Source organism: Equus caballus, chromosome 9, assembly GCF_041296265.1.
Source record: "Equus caballus isolate H_3958 breed thoroughbred chromosome 9, TB-T2T, whole genome shotgun sequence".
Taxonomy (NCBI): Eukaryota; Metazoa; Chordata; class Mammalia; order Perissodactyla; family Equidae; genus Equus; species Equus caballus.
The window spans coordinates 19,124,995-19,144,673 of record NC_091692.1 but is presented as its reverse complement, the minus strand read 5'-3'; the positions used below and the strand labels follow the sequence as shown (position 1 = coordinate 19,144,673).

General features: G+C 43.4%; 1 protein-coding gene across 5 annotated transcripts in view; it reads left to right on the top strand.

Moving 5' to 3' along the window:
* The window catches only part of DNAJC5B (DnaJ heat shock protein family (Hsp40) member C5 beta), an 88,541-nt gene that overhangs the window by 796 nt on the left and 68,066 nt on the right, over window positions 1-19,679 (top strand). Inside the window, exon 1 of one of the 5 annotated variants that reach the window (XM_014728010.3) lies at window positions 14,262-14,630. The exons of 2 other annotated variants lie outside the window; for them this stretch is intronic. In XM_014728010.3, the coding sequence (XP_014583496.1) occupies window positions 14,574-14,630 (57 nt within the window). In that variant the 5' untranslated portion in view covers window positions 14,262-14,573. Of the gene's footprint in view, window positions 1-14,261; window positions 14,631-19,679 lie in introns of those variants that run through there. 2 more of the 5 variants (XM_070222205.1, XM_023648527.2) reach the window with 2 other exon arrangements.

Here is a 19,679-nt window from a genome sequence, read left to right as displayed (position 1 = left end):
CAGTTTAGCTGGAACCAGCTACAGCTCCCCCCGGCCCCCACTAAGGAACTCAAGCCAGTGAAATCATCGCTGGGGATGCGGACAGTTCTGTTTTCTTTACCTTGCCTTGGGGTTTTGGCTTCTAAAGTATTTGTTTCTTCCTGGAGGCTTGGGGCCCTGAGAGGCTCAGAGTGACGGCAAATAACTGTTCTGTTTACCAGTAGGGCGGAGTGTGGGGTGGGCGCCAGGCCCTGACTCATCTCCACTGGCCTCCCTTCGGGTCTCAGCACACTGCGACCCCAGGGCCCAATACAGGACTGCCCCAGGAGGCACGCTGAGATTCGCCTGCAAGATCCGAGTGCATTGCTGCGTTCCCCCAGTGGAAGCAGCAGTCCAGTGTTCTGACGGGTAGATTAGATACCCACAGGAGACCCCAACAGCAATAGACCAGAGGAGGGGAGACCCAATCTCTATCCACAGGACACGATTTCAACGATTTCAGGACTCCTTGGCCTCCAACACATCAGAAATAAATATATCTCAGCAGTAAGGCCAATACTCTCACACTATAAAAGTAGTAATAACCCAAAGCTTGTACATAAATCTAGAGACCAGATAAAAACAAAATGTCCTTACACATTAACTCTAGCACATATTCAACTCCCATCTAGGGAAGCCACTTTGATTTTCACAATTAGATTATGATCTAGCCTCTTAAGTCCTTGAAAATTAAAACCTCATTGGTCCAGTTTTTAGACTTCATTCATTTTATAGTCATTGAAAACCAAGTTTAGATTTAACCTAAAATAATATCCACAAAACACAGAATGTTCTAACTTGTCTGCATTTATATTTATTGACTATAATGTTCTCTGACCATTGTGTTAGTCACATACCACAGAATTTCAGAGTTGGAGGGGAACTAAGAGATCATCCATTCAAACATCCTCATTTCCAGAAGAGGAAACCAGCACAGAGAGGTTAAGTGTCTTGGCTTAGGTCATTGAGCTAGTTAGAGCTGGCCTGGGGACTAAAGCTTAAGTCTTGCCACTCTCAGCCCAGTGGCGTCTCCAGTACTGCCTGCCCCTAATTCATGCTGAATGAATTTATTGGTTCATATTTGAATATTTCAACTTCCAACTTAGAATATTCTAAGTAGAAGACACCTCATTTTATCACCTTGGTGTGTTTACTGGTAAACTCGGGTACTCCATGTAGGTGACATTATTCACCAAAGCTTGCATAGCTTTCACAGCTCCAAATTAAACAAGCTTTGGTCCAGGTCAAGAAAAGGCACTCAAGACCCCAACCAAAAAGCTGAGATAATAATGAAAAGAAATCCAGGGAAATTGACAGGCTACTCTGCCTTGAGGCCTGATTAGAGGTAGTCCCTTAAAAAAGAAAGCATTTATACAATTAACGAGCATTTTGCTTTGTAATAAGCATACAGACTTCCTATGGCCTCGCCTTTTCCAGTTTAGGTTGATCACTTTGTTTATGAGTATGTGTGTGTACCCTCTGTGATATGTATTTGTGTACCCCATAAATGTCCATGTGAGTAAACACTTCATCTGGCAGGTGTGGGGCTGTTATACCACCCATGGTAATTGACCTATCCTTATCACCTATGTCTCTTATAGAAGCATTTCCTGACTTATCTCATGAATTAACACTTTCTTTGGAATTATCTTGATAATTTAGGAGCTGCCTTAGATTTGTCTAGGTTTGTCTTATGTAGAGCTATATATGTCTTGCCTCTCCAATTTGTAAGTTTGAGCCCAGGCACTCCCTGAACACCGATACTCAGAGCATTTTCTAATTGAATTCATTGCAAATATATTAATATCAGCCTAAAGTCCCCAAATCCAAAAGAAAATGAAATGAAATGAAGAATTGTTGAATATAAGTATAGACCTCATTTTCATAGTCATAAGCTCCAAAGGTCTGGTGTATATTTTCTAGGCCACTAGATTGTTTTTTAATCAATTGAAAAGTGTATATCCTGTAAGGATCTTCCATATGTTTCTGGTTTTCCACATAGATTGTCTTTAATAAAAGAGAATTACAAAATGATTATCACAAGAAAAAGCATTCCATCATGGCATAGGGTTTAAACAGGCCTGTGGTAATATCTTTCAGCTTCTATGTTAATTTCACAAGTTGTGTAACATATTGAGTAATTTTGCACATACTACAATATAAAACTGCAGGAGAAAGCTGATTGTGAAAAATGGTGGGGTAAAAGGAGCTTTAGTTTCAGATTCTTCATTGTGGGTTTTGAATTCCCAAATCTCTCCAGTAAACTGAAGCACAGGTATGCCAAGCAAACTTTTGAAATGTTTTCTATCAAATTGCCTAAGAAGATGCATCTTGACAAGTCTTATTTAACAGGCTTGGGAGAAAAAAAAAGTAAAAGAAAGCTACCTTGCCAGAGATCCTGAGTCATTTGATTCTCTCTCTTGCTGCCACCACCTGCGGTACCTTGGCATCTGGCCACACCTGGATCTCTGACACATGCAGGACGCTCCCCTTCAGCCCAGCCCAGCCCCCATGCCCACTTTCCTAAGGATTGCGCAAGAAGGCCTTTGTAACCCGAGGCCTGTGAAGTCTGGAAAGGAATGTGACCCAGAGCCAACAGGCGTTGCTGCCGCCAGGGCCAAGAAGGAGCTCTCCTGTTTACCCAGGCCTGGGGGAACCTCAGAAGGGGAAAGGTATGCTCTAAGAGGAGTAGGAATCAAGCTTTTGGCAGGATTGTGAAGCAAGAACTCCAGTGCCTTTTCCCCCTCATCTTTGCCAGCCTCCAAAGGCATACTTCACGCTGCTCTCAAGAGTAGACTTGGGTCCACTTTTGAGCCACTTCCTTTCCTACTCCTAATAGCTCCCCCTATAGGAAGCTGTAAGTTGGAGGTCCTAATCTTTCACTGCCCCTGTAAAGGGTGAAAGGTAACCCTCATGGGGGTTTCCATATTAAATAGTGATGTAGATGGGAGAGTGCCACGTGCTGGTGGCAAGACAGCTGGAAAGATCTTTGTGATCAGAGGCCTATTGGTACTTGTGAACTGACAACAGAAAACAACCTTTCTACCTCTTTTCCCCACCTCCCCCACAGACATTTTCTTCTGTCATGACAAGCACACAATGGGTCACAGGCAATGCTTGGGGTTCTCCCACCTCTTCTGCCCAGGGAATGATGTCATCAACTGAGTCATGAATACGCTTCTTTTAAGTTGCCCAAACAGCATGATGGCCACACAAGTGTACCTCTAATGAAAAGAAAGAACTGAAAGGACATGAAAGACTTAACCCTCAGTCTTGCCATTTGAGCACTATTTAGTACCACTGAGCAGGATTAACTGTAATTGACAAGTTCTGTATTTTATTTTACTGTTGTTGCTTATAAACAAAAGGTGGTCCTAGGAAAACAGACTTTTTAGCCAGGTGAGAAGACAACTTAATTGATGATTGGAGTGCTGGTATTCTCCTCCTTCTTTCAAGCATATGTAGAATGCAAAGTCCTTGTTATTAGAAGAGGGGGAAAGCATTCCTGTTATGTTAGAATACATTCCTTTGTGTGTTAGGAAGTGATGCACCTCCAATCAACATCTTATCTCTTGTTATACCCTGTCCTTTCAAGGTGGTTATTGTCCTTTCTCGTTTCTACCCCAAATGAATTCAGTGTCGGTTTCAATCCAATTTGTATTTTTTTAAAACTTAATATGTACCAGGCACTGTGGCAATAACAAAATGAAATGTTTGGCATAAATTATGCTCTTTGAGAACTAATAATTTAGAGCCAGGCCTGATGGCCTAGTGCTTGAAGTTTGGCACTCTCACTGCTTTGGCAGCTTGGGTTCATTTCTCGATCATGGAACCACACCACCTGACTGTCAGTTGCCATGCTGTGGCGGTAGCTCACATAGAAGAACTAGAAGGACTTACAACTAGGATATAGAACCATGAACTGGGGCTTTGGGGAGGGAAATTAAAAAGAGAAAGATTGGCAACAGATGTTAGCTCAGGGTGAAAGTTTCCCTGCAAAAAAAGAATTAAGAATTTTAGTTACGGGGACAAGAAATACACCTGTGAAGAGTTCAAAGCAAAGAAGGAACTGCATTACTATGTGAAAAATGTTGGCATGTGGACTTCAAAGCGTCCCAGGGGCCTAGTACAGAGCTGAGGTGAAGTTGTTTCAAGTGTTCAAGTTGCTCATCATGGCAGAGTTGGGACTTGAGGGGAATCTTGAAGGAAGAGAAACAGAATAGTGACTGACACAAGCTTGGGGAGAAAAACAATTTTCTAGTGCAATTTTGGCCCCAGCACAACAGGTCTTCTCCCACTCACAGACCTTATCTCCGCTCTCCCTGTGCTTTTATAACTCTTTTGCATGCAAGGCAAACAATTCACATGGCTTCTCTGAGATATGGAAAACAGGAGTCATGGAAACATGCTCTGCGCCAGGAAGGATGAAACAACTCTAACAGGTGGTTTCTGTGAATGGCCCTGCATGCCATAACCAGGGTCGTGTCTGATTTTAATTATGGACATGGGCTTCCTGACCTTACAGCCTGAAAGCAACATGCTACAAACCTAATTCATTATCTTCCTTCAAATCTCTTCCCTTCTTATAATTCCCATCTCAGCCAATGACCTCACCATATTCCCAGTTATTCTGGCTAGTATCACGAGTCATCTCTGATTCCAGGGTGTCTCCTCCTCTGCATTTGGTCATCAAGCCCAGGAGGTTATATCTTCACATCTCTTTCGAATCTATCACTTCCTGCCAGTCCTACCTGCTGCTGCCCTGTGCCAGGCTCTCATCATCTTTCCCTAAGATCACTCATCTCCTCAGCTTTATTCCTCTGCACTCTGTCTGTCAAGTCTTTTTAAAATAAATACTAGAGGTTGCCACTCACCAGTTTAAAAACAGTTCAAGTTTTCCCATTGTTTAAAAAATGAGCACTAAACTCCTTATTTTGGCTTTCAAGATCCTTCACCTTCTCTAGCCTCTGCCACACGTTCAGCCAGTCCTCCCCCACCCCTTATGCACATGATGGATCCCTCTGCTTTCCATTCTCCCACCTGCCCAACACTTTCTTGCCTCTGTGGTTTTACTCAGGCAGCTCTCTTCTGACAGTTGAATTCCTGCAGGATTCCTCCTCAGAGGAGTGACTGTGTTCTTCCTCCATTATTTATGATTTTCTTATGACATTCGTATTATTTATGACCTTTTTTGCTGAAAGCTTGAGCCAGGTGGGGTTGGAAGACCAGAGAGAAGGGAGTAGAAGAATGTTTTAAGACAGGAAATAACATGTGCAAAGACTCAGAGGAAAGAGAGAATGGTGTGTTCAAGGAACTGAGCAGTGCAAGGTAGTTGGTGGAGATCAAGTCCAAGCGGAGAGAAAGGAATTGGGAAGAGATGGCAGTGGCCACAGAGGCAGAGGCTGGCTCTGCTAAGGAGCTGGGATTTTAGCTTGAGATCAGTGCGCAGCTTTAAAGGGTTATAAGCTGGGGAGTGATAGGATACTATTTGCATTTTAAAAGAAAGTAGTGTATGGAGAACAGCTGGGAGTGGAGGAAAGACTCTCAGGACGCTGGCAGGGTAAACCAAGGAACTTGAACTTGGTCTAGGGTAGTGACAGTGGGAAGAGAGGAAGGCAGTGGACTTCAGAGAGCTTTAGTAAGGAGAATTGCTTAGTCCTGGTTGATTGACCATGCACGGATCAAGTGGAGAAGGAGAAGCGAAGGAAACAGCTGGATTTCTGGCTGGACCCAGAAATGATACTGTACTGGGTGTAGTATCACTTCCCACTAATGATGCCCCACTAAGGAGACTGGATTTTATCTTATAGGAAACAGGCAAGAAGGATTTCTTGGCTTAGGTGAACCTATGCTTTTGAAAGAGAACACTGGAATGGTGTGCAGGATGACCAGAAAGGGAAAGACTGGTTACAGATGGACTAGAAGGCGATGCCATTGAGGTGGCGTTTTAAACGCTGACAGTGTACAGCTGTTCAAAGCAGCAGGCTCCTCTCAGCACTGCTGATCCTGCCCCAAACATAGCTTAATGAAAAAAAAAGTGTTCTAATTGGGAAGTTATACAGTAGTTGCCCCTTATCCACAGGGGATATGTTTCAAGACCCAGAATGGATGCCTGAAACAGCACATAGTACAAAACCCTATATATACTATGTTTTTTCCTACACATACATACTTATGATAAAGTTTAATTTATAAATTAGGCACAGTGAGTGATTAATGGTGCTTTGGGGCCATTACTAAGTAAAATAAGGGTTACTTGAACACAAGCACTGTGATACCATGACTGTCAATCTGATAACCGAGACAGCTACTAAGTGACTAAGGGGCGGGTAGAGCATAGATACACTGGATGATGGGATGATTCATGGCCAGAAGGATGGAGCTGGACGGTGGGAGATCTCATCATGCTACTCAGAATGGCACTGCAATTTAAAAAACTTATGAATTGTTTCTTTCTGGAATTTTCCTTTTAATATTTTCAGATCATGGTTGACCATGGATAACTGAAACTGAGGAAAGGGAAACTGCAGAACAGCCGGGACTACTGTATGTGCATGTAGTAAAAAAAGTTTAAATAGTATAAAATGTTATGCTACAAAAAACAACTCTCCCTCCATTCCAGCCCCCAATTCTTTTCCTCCATGGAAATTTACAAGTTGTGCATACTCTCCAGAAATGTTCTATGTATACACAAACGTGTCTGAGTATGTATTATGTACATGCTCTCTCTATATATCCATACACACATAAAGATCCACTTTGTTTTTTTATGAGATTACTATAATACTCTTTTACGGCCTTTTTTTTTTTTTTTTAACTCTGAAACTATTTTGTTATACCGTTTTTAAATCAGTTCATGTAGATCTGCTTCATTCTTTTTGATGTCTACAACGGATATACACCTACAGGTTTCTCACAAGCCTCCTAGTGATGAACGTTTAAGTCAAACATGGTTTTAAAATGGTCTTGCCTGTCCTTCTCCTTGTCCACCATTCTTGGCTCCTGATGTGCTTGCTGCTTTAAACTACTCATGGGCTCATCCTGGGTCACTTTCTTCTTCCACCTTTTCACACAGACCTCTTTTCAAATCAGAAGTAAGAATTCCCTCTGCAGCCACATGAATTTAGTGCATCCTACCTCTTTTCTTCCACCCTGGAATCAGATGCATATTCCTTGAGCAAGAAATCAACCAATCTTTTCTCTAAATGTGTGAAATGTGCTTGGAAGTCCTGTACTTATCCAGCCACACCAAGTTATAAATTCTAAAATGTCTCAGCCTCACTGCCAATCAGTGACTAATTCTTTGAGTCAGAATTAAGCGCAGAGTAACAGGGATTTTCCTTCCTTTTCAGAGATGAAACTTTCAACAAGGCTGGTCATGAGTTCCTCACTGTGCTTTTAGAGGACACTTCAGTTGATACTGGGCCTGGGTGTCATTCATTTGTTAAACTCTCCAGGGCACCTAAGTATTCAATAAACATCTAGGTGAATAGACATCTATGCCTATAAGCATTATTCATGATAGTCTTCCTACTATTTTTTTCTAAGACTTGTTAGGCATTTTATCCTGTTTTTCCTTTCACAGCATAAATTGTTATTGGATCCTTTCTTCCTTCCAAACTCGGATTTCAGTTCAAAGCCTTGATTGGGAGACAAGTCTTCTGCCTGCCAAGTCATTGATGTCCCTCAAAGACTTCATGGCATTCCTTGTGGGTGTCTACTGTCTGGTAGCCAAGGTTGTCACCAGAAAACCAAATCGTGTCCTTTGACACCATCCTGAGCTAGCTGTCTGCTTCCTACATTTTCCTTTCTCAAAGTCTTGGCCTGTACAGAAGAGATAAAACACCCCCTGGAGCTCTATGTCCTTTCTTCCCACCTGGAACAAAGTCACTGGAGATACAGTTTTTTCTGACTGCATCTTTCCTTTTTTTTTTCCAAAGAGTGGCACCTGAGCTAAAAACAGTTGCCAATCTTCGTCTTTTTTATTTTCTGCTTTGCTTTGTCTTCCCAAACCCCCCGTACATAGTTGTATATCGTAGTTGCAGGTCCTTCTAGTTGTGGGATGTAGGACGCTGCCTCAAGGTGGCCTGACGAGCAGTGCCATGTCTGCTCCCAGGATCCGAACCCTGGCCTGCCGCAGCGGAGCACGCAAGCTTAACCACTCGGCCACGGAGCCAGCCCCTGCATCTTTCCTTTTCTTACGAATGAATCATTTTAAGGCCCCTCGTGTCATCAGCAAGCAGCACATCTTAAGACTGACCAGCCAAGGCAGATTTGCTGTCCTCCCCTGCCACCACTGCCCTCCTCCCCTGTGCCTGGAATCTCCGTGCAATGGTTTTCTCCGGGTTCATGCTTGTCTTTGTGTGGGAGCCCTTTGCCACTTCTGCGAGTTGCAGAGAGAGGCAGCCACTGAGGGCTTTCTCCACCCACTTTAGATGAAAGTCAGCTTTGCATTTCAATGATTTCATCATAGTTATGATTCCTTAGTACGAATAATACACAAATAATATTTAGTACAAATAATATAATTCTTAAATTTTAGAGAGTCATACAAACAGCAGATAGTTATGAATACAAATCTAAAATGCTTTTCCCAGAATTTAAGGTAATAATATTATCAAAATTGTCTATATAATTATATATAATATATAATGAACATCATAATATATACACATTATGTAATATTACATATTATGCATATATTATACATATGTGTATATTATATAAGGTGCATATATCTTGATATACACACAAATGTTGTTATAAGTGCTTGTTTTAGAAGATCAAATACATTTTCTAAATAGCACATGAATAGCAAGTGCTGTTTAGGCCATTATTGGCATTTTCCCCTGTCTCTTACACAACATAATTTCAATCAGCTTTACATACAGGCAACATTTTCTGCTAAGTTCCAAGACATAACAGAAATAGCAATCATAAAAATAACCTTTTTTGGTTTCTTTAATACCTACTGTATTAGGGTTCTCCAGAGAAACAGAATCAATAGGATATATATACACATATATAAATATGTATCTATATATAGTCAAGCATTGCTTAACAATGGGGATATTTTCTGAGAAATGCATTGTTAGGCGATTTTGTCATTGTGCGAACATCATAGAGTGTACTTACACAAACCTAGATGTTATAGCCTACCACACACCTAGGCTATGTGGTACTAATCTTATGGGACCACCATCATATATGTGGTCCATCATTGGCTGAAATGTCGTTATGCAGCACATGACAGTATATATAGTTAGATCTATATGAATATCTATATCTCTGATTCATTATAAGGGATTGGCTCACACAATTATGGAGGCTGACAAGTCCCAAGATCTTCAGCCAGCATGCTGGAGACCCAGAAGAGCCAATGGTGTAGTTCCAGTCCAAATGCCAACAGGCTAGAGACCCAGGAAATGCCAATATTTCAGTTAAAGTCTGAAGGCAGGAAAAAATGATGTCCCAGCCCAAGGCAGTCTGGCAAGAGAAAATTTCCTCTTTCTTATAGGATGGTCAGTCTTTTTGTTTTATTCAGGCCCTCAATTGATTCGATGAGGCCCACCCACTTAGGGAGGGCAATCTGCTTTACTCAGTCTACTGATTGAAATGTTAGTCTCACAAAAACACCCTCATAGATACATGCAGAGTAATGTTAGACCAAATATCTAGGCACCCCATGGCCCAGTCAAGTTGACACATAAAATTAACCATAACACCCATTATGTCACCAGTAGGCTTAGTATCTATGTCATTTAATTTCCACAAAGACACATGTGGAAAGTAGACTTGTTCCCATTTGCTCAATAGGTGTTTATTCATCCGATGTTTGCACATTTTAGAGATGAGGAAACCAAGGTTCAGAGAGCTGAAGTAACTTTTCTAATACAGCACAGCTAGTAAATGGCAGAACCAGGATTCTAACCTAGGTCTAGATGACTTTATCTCGTACTCAATCTGTGTGGTCACTGCCTCCCAGCATTGGTGCTGCATTCCCCACAGGTCCTGAGGCTCCCCCTTTGGGTGGGACAGGTCTGAAGGCAAGAGCTGTTTGTTGGTCAGCAGGGGCAGCCGTGGGGAGGGGAGCTCATTTTTGTCTTCGTGTGTCTGAACATGCTGGACTTGAGTACAACTTGGAGCTGCTAGAAGGGCTCTGCTTTCCTTTGCCTTTGGGGTAATTCACAGAACACTAATAGTTGCTATCCTTTTTGAAAGCTACGTGCTTGTGCTTTGCATAGATAACATCATTTACTGTTCACAATGACCCTGTGTTCTTCCCGTCACCCCACTCTGCCGTGGGAGGGGGAAGGTGACAGGGTCTCCACGGGCTGCCAAGGGTGGGGACGGTGAGACATCTCTCTTAAACAACTGTCCTCAGAACCACCAAGGGTGCCCTACATCGCCTCAAGTGTCCCCATGGCCCAGTCCAATCCTGTTCCACCCCGTCCCAAAATCTGCCCATAAAAACAGCTTAAAATGTGTATGAATCAATAATTCTGCAGGTGTGAGCTGTCTGCTGATTCACCCATGGAACAGGCCTGGGCTGTCCCCTCATTTGGTTTGCTCCTCACGGCCTGACATGTTGCTTTTCCTCACCTTCTATCTCCATTAGCACTTTCAGGAAACGTTGTCCAGTGGCAAAGTTACTGTAAGCCCCTAAATCAATCTCATTTAAAGGGGACTCCTCTGTCCCCTCTCCCTGCAGTGCTCTCTGGGCTGCTCTCTGGGAGTCCCCTTTGTCGTAACAACATAAGCCGTCCCTACAGTGTTGCTGTGTTAGCTTCGGCCACAGCAAACCCCTTGTCTTAGAGAGGAGGAATCCAAAATTTAGAAGGGCATGTGTCTTATCCAAGTTCACAAGAAGAAGCCAAGTCATGTGTCTCCCAGTCCAGTGCTTCTGTGTATCCCATGGGTCTCAGTTCTGATGGGGTTGGGGCAGGGCAGCGTCTCAGTCTGGCCCAGTGGAGGCAGGCTGAAGAGCAGCATCTCTCGAAGGCAGCATCTGAGGGGCAGACATGCAGGCCACACCAGATGACTAGGGAGGTCAGCACCTCTTGCACATGTCTGCCTCCACGTACAGCAATGTACAGTGATGTAGATATAGCACAAACAAAGCAAAGTATTGGTAAAGAAACTGGGACGGGGGGTCCTTTTTTATAAACAGAAGCAGATTCCCTTTGGTCTGCATGCTTCACCGGAAGGCCCAGGAAAGAGCTGAGATTCCAATCTGTCTGAAATTGCAGCAAGTGACTCACTATGGCCCCAATCCCAATGGAAGTGGCTTTGACTTGTATCATGTGTTTACAGAAAATCATCTCCTCTGTCAAGTCCACATGGATCCACCCAGTGGATTCTCCATGACACCTTTGTAGGCTGACAAGCATGCATTTGGGCTCTGTGAGATGAGGTTTCTAGACCAGATCACTGGTATGGCTCCTTCTATCTCACCACTGGTGTTTCCAGAGCCTGCAAACCAGATGCCAGGAGCTGAGGGTAGGGCTTGTTTCAGCCAAGGCTCTGAGAACACTCTATGAGATAAACACTAACACAGGGAAACAATCACTGGTGGTAACAACTCTCAAAAGAAAGGAAAATAGAACTGCTTATTGCTTTCAAGATCATTCCAGTTTAAAATTTTTTAAACATAAAGGTTAAATGAACTTCAGGTGCTTTGAAAGCAATAGAGCCATTGTTGAGATGGCAGCACACTCTAGAGGTGACTAAAGAATTTGGAAGGTACCCAGAGACGTGGGTGCTCCTCCTGGCTGCCAAGGACTTGCTGGTGCCCTTACAAAATCATCTACTTCACTTCTTGACCTGGGATTCTCGGAACTGGAGACCTGTGTTTCCACCCAGGCTCTATTAATAACTGTCTGATGTTAATGTGAGACTCCTCTGAGCCTTAGTTTCTTGATTCGTAAAGTGGGAATAATAATATTTTCCCTGCCTACCTGTTCCAGTTGTTGTGTAGGTCAAATGAACCTATGTGAAAATACTTTGTTAACAATAGAATACTCTCTGTATTTTTTCCTGTGATGTAGGACATAAAGTCTTTTGCTGGAGGTGAGGTAGGAGATTGGAGGAGAGTGGTAGAGAATGGTAAAAGGACTAGGGTCTCCCTGGACCCACAGAAGGTGCAGGGCAGGGTTGCAGCTGGGATTGGAGACCATAGATCTGTGGTGGCAACATTCACCTCACCAGTGGATGTACGATTGAATGTTGGCTGGGGTGGTGGAAGGAATGAGGGGTATTGGCAAAAGAATAGTTACAATGGTGATGCTGGAGTCTAAGCTGAAGAGGGAAAGTGTCGAAGAAAGGGACATGGCTGATAGATTTGGGGACCCAGGAAGTTAGTGAGATGTAAGTGCCATGTGCATAGGGGAGTTAGCTGGCAAGGTAGGCAATGGTGGGCAGAGAGTGCAAGGCTGGAGTTCAAGGTTTGAGAGATTGAGGTTTGCCTAAGTAGGCCAAAGAGGTATGAGAGAGAGGATGCTGGCTGGGAGGACCACATGGGAGCTAAAGAGCCCTGGGTCGGTGACAGGACTTGGGGTGGAAAGAGTGAGAACTAAGTGCCAGGGTCCTGAGAGAATAGGGGTAAGTTTTCAGACCTGGGAAAAGCCATGGAGATGACAGGGTACCTGTGGATGGTAAGGACATCAAAGATAGGGGGCCAGAGTGTCTGGAAGGACTAAGAGGAGAATGCTGATGCTACTTCATGGTAAGGGAGGCCCAGAAAGCAGAACGGCCTGGAGGCATGCTCAGATTCAAAATTTGATATGAATTATATACAAATTAGTCATTTTACATACAGGTAATCAAAAGTTGTAGAGGCATCTTGGCCTCAATATGCAAATATATAAAACAAATTATGATGGATAGCTCCTTTTAGCCACTGACCTTTTTTTGAAATATAATAGGCCCAGTGGCATGATGGAGGCAGTTGGTACCAGTGGATGAGGGCCACACATTGTTAAATTTTCTGGAATTTTGTAAGCTAGGTGTCATGTTGGTAGCTTGAAATAGACCTGAGAAGGAATAGTTATACATGATGGAAATCTACAAACTAGGACTTTTCCTTTCCTGGAAATCTAGTTGTTAAACATTTCCCAGCACACCACTGAATAGGCCTAAATATAACCTCCAAATCTGCCCAACTTTACGGTCCTGTTGTTGTGGGTCTAATTGTGTCACTAAGAGAGATTTGTCCTAATTCCTGGTACCTGTGAATGTACCCTTACTTGGAAGTAAGGTCCTTGAGAACGTAATTAAGATGTAAGTTAAGATGAGGTTGGGGGGCCGGCCCAGTGGCGCAGCAATTAAGTTCACACATTCTGCTTCAGCGGCCCAGGGTTCACTGGTTGTGATCCCGCGTGCAGACATGGCATCGCTTGTCAGGCCATGCTGTGGCAGGCATCCCATATATAGCGGAGGAAGATGGGCACAGATGTTAGCTCAGGGCCAGTCTTCCTCAGCAAAAAGAGGAGGATTGGCAGCAGATGTTAGCTCAAGGCTAATATTCCTCAAAAAAAAAACCAACAACAAAAAAGATGAGGTTGTACTAGAGTAAGGGGCACCCAGTAGGACTGGTGTCTTTCTAAGAAGAGGAGACACAGAGACAGACACACATAGAGAGGAGAACACTGTGTGAAGACACAGACACAGGGGAGACTGCCGTGGCAATGGAGGCAGAGACTGAGAGATACCAAGGATTGCCAGCAACACCAGAAGCTAAGAGGAAGTCGTGAAATGGACTCTCCCTCAGAGCCGCCAGAAGGAACCAACCCTGCTGACACCTTGACTTCGGACTTCCAGCCCCCAGAGCTGTGAGAGAACACACTTCTGCTGTTTTAAGTCATCCAGTTTGTGCCACCTGGTCACAGCAGCGTTAGGAAACTGATACACCTGTCATGCTGTCAGGTGGAAGTTCCCAGTGTGAACCTGGAAGGGAAGGTCCCTGTTTCCTGTGCTCTGGCTCCCGGGGGAACCCTTCCTCCTACTTCCTCCAGTGTGAGTTTTCTGCACCATCATCTGTCCCTTCTTGTTAGCTGTCTTGCATTGTGGATTATGCTTCTAAGTGTAGACATGCTGCCTTCTCTTCTAGGAGGTAACCAGAGGTTGTAAACTCAGATGCCTCAGCGGTCAAAGTTGCTGAGTGTGGCTCTGGGGGAACCATTTCAGACCGGAATGTGTGTTCGTCTTTAAATAAAACACCCCTCCCTGCTGGCCATGGAAAACCTGACTAAGACCTGTCACTGTGGGACCTCTGCAACGCGCCCGAGAGGAGGGAACATTTCTTGGCCTTTGCCTCCCCGCCCACAGCAGCCAGCAGGCATTTATTCACTGTTTATGAATTTGCTCCCCGGAGCTCTCAGGTCTTCTGTCCTGGACCAGCCAATGGGTGTTGGGTCTGAGACCTCAGAAGTTCAACAATTGCCTCCAAGTTTCTCCCTTCAGACAGAAGCTTCAAAAACAGATTTTTGTGAGATTACAATGTAGATCCCCCAACTGACTTGTACTCGACACTATTGCAAAACTTCAGCTTCAGAAGAATGCAAGCAAAGGGCGGCGTCCCTTCCAGACATGGCTTACCCCACCCTAGTGTTTCTGTGAGTGTTTTTCTCGGCAATTCTTCTCAGGTGGCTGGGGGAGAGGCGTCAGGGATACTGAAAGCCAGGGGTGATTTGGGGTGAGGAGTATTTTGAAGTGGAAACTACAGTTCACAGTTGATTTCTTTTTGAACACCAGAGGGCGATACAGGCATATTGAATAGCGGGTGTGCTTGTTTTAAGACTGAAATCCTGGCAACCGATAATTTTTTTTAATGTGAGTACAAATGCTGAATTAAATATTTGTTCATTTGACTATTTTGCTCAAGCCTCTAAGAAAGTTACAGAGACGGCTTTTGAGACCACTTGCTGGATGTCCAAGCCCTGGGATCGGGCGGGGGTGGGGGGTGGGTGGGCAGGGAATTCCACAGAAGGGCGCTGGGCAGAATTGCAGCTTCCTCTGTGGGGAAGCACTTGTCACTCACCCTCCCACTTGTCCTGAGACTGGGTTCTGGTCAGCTCTGTGGGAGGATTTGAACTGTGTCCCAGGTAAGAGCTACCTTGTGTAGGGACCCAGTTTGTTAATTCCAGGACCAGTCCTTGCAAACTGGTTCCATGACATTGTTCCACTTAGTATCTGGAAGTGAGGCCTGCCTCTGAGAGAGCAGAGAGGACAGAGAGGAGACCCCTGTGAGGAGGGTGGAGGGACTGCAGAGGTCCTAACAGTTATTACCCCAACAGTAGTGAGGCTCTGGTGACAGTGGCCAGCTTACCAGCCTGTGTGTCTATGGTCTTGGATCACCTCCTGCTAATGCCCTCTGGGAGTGAGGACAGTCGGCAGAATGGTCACGGTTTCTGGAGCAATACAGAAAACTCTGTACGGCTCATGGAAGAGTCTGGAAGGAGTAGGGCAGCTGGGGATGCCTATGGGAGGCTAGACAGTGATGGTGAGGGCCTGTCTACCTTGGCAAATTAATAAACAGAAACCTCATTAAATTGTAGTCAAGAGTTCCCATGCCCTATGTCCATAGCAGAGCCCAACAGGAAGAAGAAAGACTTCCTTTTCTTGACTGACAAGAAGCTCAGCCAATGAAAGACTGTCACAACTCAGCCAGTGAAAAGCCACTACACATTGTGAACTCTCAATTCTTCCAATGGACTCTTTGTTTACAATAGCCCGCCCAACTTTGTCTTGTTCTTTGTAATAGAGTTTCTTCTCCTTTGCTGCTGGGAGACTTGCTTGTGGCTGGCCATGATTGCAGACCCCAAATTACAATTCTTTGCTGATCCTGAATAAACTCATTTTTTTAAAGATTTAAAAAATTTTTCCTTTTTCTCCCAAAGCCCCCTGGTACATAGTTGTGTATTTTCAGTTGTGGGTCCTTCTAGTTAGGGCATGTGGGATGCCTCCTCAGCATGGCCTGATGAGCAGTGCTATGTCTGCGGCCAGGATTTGAACCGTCAAAACCCTGGGCCAGCGAAACGGAGCATTGAACTTAACCACTCGGCCTCAGGGGCGGCCCCCAATAAACCCATTTTTACTAAAGAAATAACTGGCTGTCTATTTGTTTAAGGTCAACAGCCTTCACCCCTAGGAGAAGCAGCTCAGCTTTAGCCACATGGTTGTGGGCATCTTCCAGTGACCCTCAGCAGAGACCGAGACTGTTCTCAGCAAAGGCATGTTGTCAATAGCAAAGCATCACTTACTGCACAAGATAGAAGAAGGCCTTGCAGACCAAAGGTTGTGCTAATGGGTTGATTACAAATTAGCTTCAGCTGTTCATCTGAAAGAGAAAACTTTGACAAAATGAAGGGGGAATGTATATCTATAATAGAGAGCACAAGGTCATTACCATTATCCCAACAAGAAAGTTGAAATGTACCCCTGAGAAGATCCACTGTGGGTACTAGAGATTGGTGCAAGGCTGTGATCTGCTTGATGTGGTGGGCCCAGAAGGCAGGGGGAGGACTGTCTTGCTTCTCAGGCCTGTGACCATTGTGGGAGGTGTCTGGCCATGTACACTAATAAGAAAGGATTCTCTTTGTTGTTTATAAGTTTATTGCTCAATTCAGCCTTTTTGTTTAACAAGGATATAGAAGAACAAAATTCAGAAGCAGAGTACTTAGATTGGACTCCAGTTCCAGCTTTTTGTCGCTCATTATTGGTTTTCATGTTTGGGGGGAGTCATGTGACCACCCTTAGACAGCTCTCTCTCTCTCTTAAAATGGCCACTGAGTATCAAATAATGTATATGACATGTGAAAATGATACTGAGCCTCTTAATCTCAAGTTTGTGTGCCTGATGTGCAGTAAGCCAATCACTGAGACATCAGTGCTTGGAGATGGAGAAAGGTTTATTTGAATTGGCCAAAATGAGATGGTGGGAGGATAGGTTCTCTCAAATCCACCTTCACAGAAGAAAAAAGCAAGGGATTTTACAGAGCTAAGGGGCTTGGGAGGAGGAGTTTTGGAGAAGCAAAGGGGAAATCTGTGTTTCTTTCACTCCAGCTAAGCCCTTGGGCAACTAGACTTCTGGGCGTCAACAGGCAGCTAGGGGCTCGTTATCTGGCGATTGTAACTTCCTTGAAGATATTCTTTTTTCTGCAAAACAAGCTCATAAGTCCTTGTGACCCTTGAGTCACCCCTCAGGTTAAACAAGAAAACAGCAAGTTAACGACATTAACTCCTTTTCATCTGTGTCTGTGTTGGGAACGAGGTCAAAGGGAAGGGTAATCATGTTCTTATTGAATATTTACAGTAATCCTCAGGTACCCAGCTTTAAAAACACTTAAGAAATTATCAAATGTGATATAAGTGCAGTTATTAATCTCTAGAGGGAATCTTTAGTATTGCCTTCTCTTTCAAATATATGTCTGTTACCTGGGCTAGGTGAGTCTTCATTTGGAAGGAGGCTTAATTAAAGTTAAGATAAAGATATCTCTTTAGGCCACTTAAATGTGAAACAAATTGGAATGAAAACTATTTTGGTTTCTGTGTACTCTGTTGGTTTTGTAGGCTACTTAGCCACATTCAGATGACAATTTTCAGAACAATCACTTTGTATTGGAAACCCTATTGAAAGGACTTTTGCTTTGAGCAAAAGTTTTTATCTTCTATCTTTTTTAGTTAACTAACATAACAGACATCTTGGGATAATGTGAACAGGGAACTACTATTGGCAAAATCAAGAATCAAGGTACTGTTTACAGACATTTTGTCAAATAAACACTTCTATTGGACCTGAAGCCTCCTTGGTTTATTACAGCAATTGCTTACTGTAAGTAAGTGACAAAGTGGTTGAATTTCACACCTGTGAAATACATATTACATTTCCTAGCAGGGGATAAGACTCAGTCAATATTTGTTCAGTAACACAGGTCTCAGATTCAGAGCTTTACTTAACCAAATAGATATTGTCCTTGACACTGAATTAGAAGTTGGATCTCATTAATGAATGTGCTTATTGGTAGTTCTTCGTTTAAAGCTGATAAATAAATGAAAAGCAATAGGATATATTGGAGTATATGAGGAAGCCATTTGGGTTAAAACTAATTTGGCCTGTCCTTGTTTTTCCAAAAGGGCCTGACGTGTCCTGTTGAGCATGTGTTGTATATCTGCTTTAAATATTTACCATGTCCCAAAGACAAGAATGATGCCCTTAAAGATAGGGATGCAACTTCCCCCTATATCAGCATTTCTTTAAGGATAAGCATCTCTTCCTGGGAACTTAGGATTAATTACCACCCTGTTGTACTCACTTTGTGACCACTGACCTGCTGACCACTAATCTGCGGTGCCAGCTAAGCATCTCATGACAAGTGTAAAAGGGACATTCCTATCATAAGTGATGTATGCTCTTTGTTCCAGGATGGTATATAACCACTCTGTACACCCCACTTCTTTGGTACCCTTCCTTCCTTGGAGAAGGAAGGCCCCGGGCTGGTCCTCAGATCTGGCTCATAATAAACTAACCCCAATTTTGATTTATAGATTGGTTATGGATAATTTGCATCGACAAAGCCATTTCTCCAATTTTTTTCTTGAGCTTTAACTCATATATCATCTGACTCAGTCACAGATTGATAAGCAAGGAAATATAAGCCAGTAGTGCCCTGGAATTAGACTGTAAGGTCCTGAAGCAAAGATCTGTAGTGAGTTAGAGCTTGGGCTATGGAATCAGCCAGCTTGGTTTCAAAGCCTGGGTCCACTGCTTACTAGCTGGTGACCTTGGGTAATTCATTTAACCTCTCCAATCTCATATTCCTCTGTAAAATAAGGATATGAAAGTATCCACCATATACTTTTGTAGGATTTCAATGAGACAAGCTAGTTAATGTGTTAGTTACCATCATCATCATCACCATCACCACCACCACTGAGTCTGTCACAGCTCCCAATATAGTGCCTCGAACTATATGACAATAGGGGAGCAATTTCCATTCGTTGTATAACTCATTCTACCCACTGATGAGTTATAGATTTGGGTTGAAATCTACCGCATTCAAATTCTTAAAGCACTTCCAGTGTACTCTGTTCTGATTTTGGGAGGCAAGGAGGATAACTTCTTAAAAATTACCCAAACCCCAATTCTAGAAAACAGTCATTAGATCTGTGTTTATAAAAGTTCCTACTCTAATTCTTGCAATACTGTAGTAGACATTTGATAAAAGGTCTGAGAGATAAAAGGATTTGTATTTTATTATTGTTTTACAGAGAAGATACTGGCTCAAAATGAGTTGCCTAAAGTCTAAGAAACAGGATTGTTGTTTTGGGATATTCCTTCCTGAGTTGAACTATGCAAAGCCAAATTTTATTTTGTGTTAAGTCACACAAATGCCATTATCTTAAGTAAATGTTTTCTTAGGAAGCCCAGGAATGGAAAATTCCTCCAGAAAGCTGCTTGGTTGGCAGGTGTTTTCCATGTTACTTAACTGAGGAAACTCTGCCCATCAGACCTGGTGGATAAGGGAAGTGGTGAACAGTGTCTCTCAGCCCAGGCAGCTGTTTAGAACCACCCAGAGCCCTCAAAGTGCCTGAGCCTGGCCCCCCTCTGAGAGATTTTGCTTTGGGATAATCTGGTAGGGCCTAGGCTTCAGAATTCTTAAAAT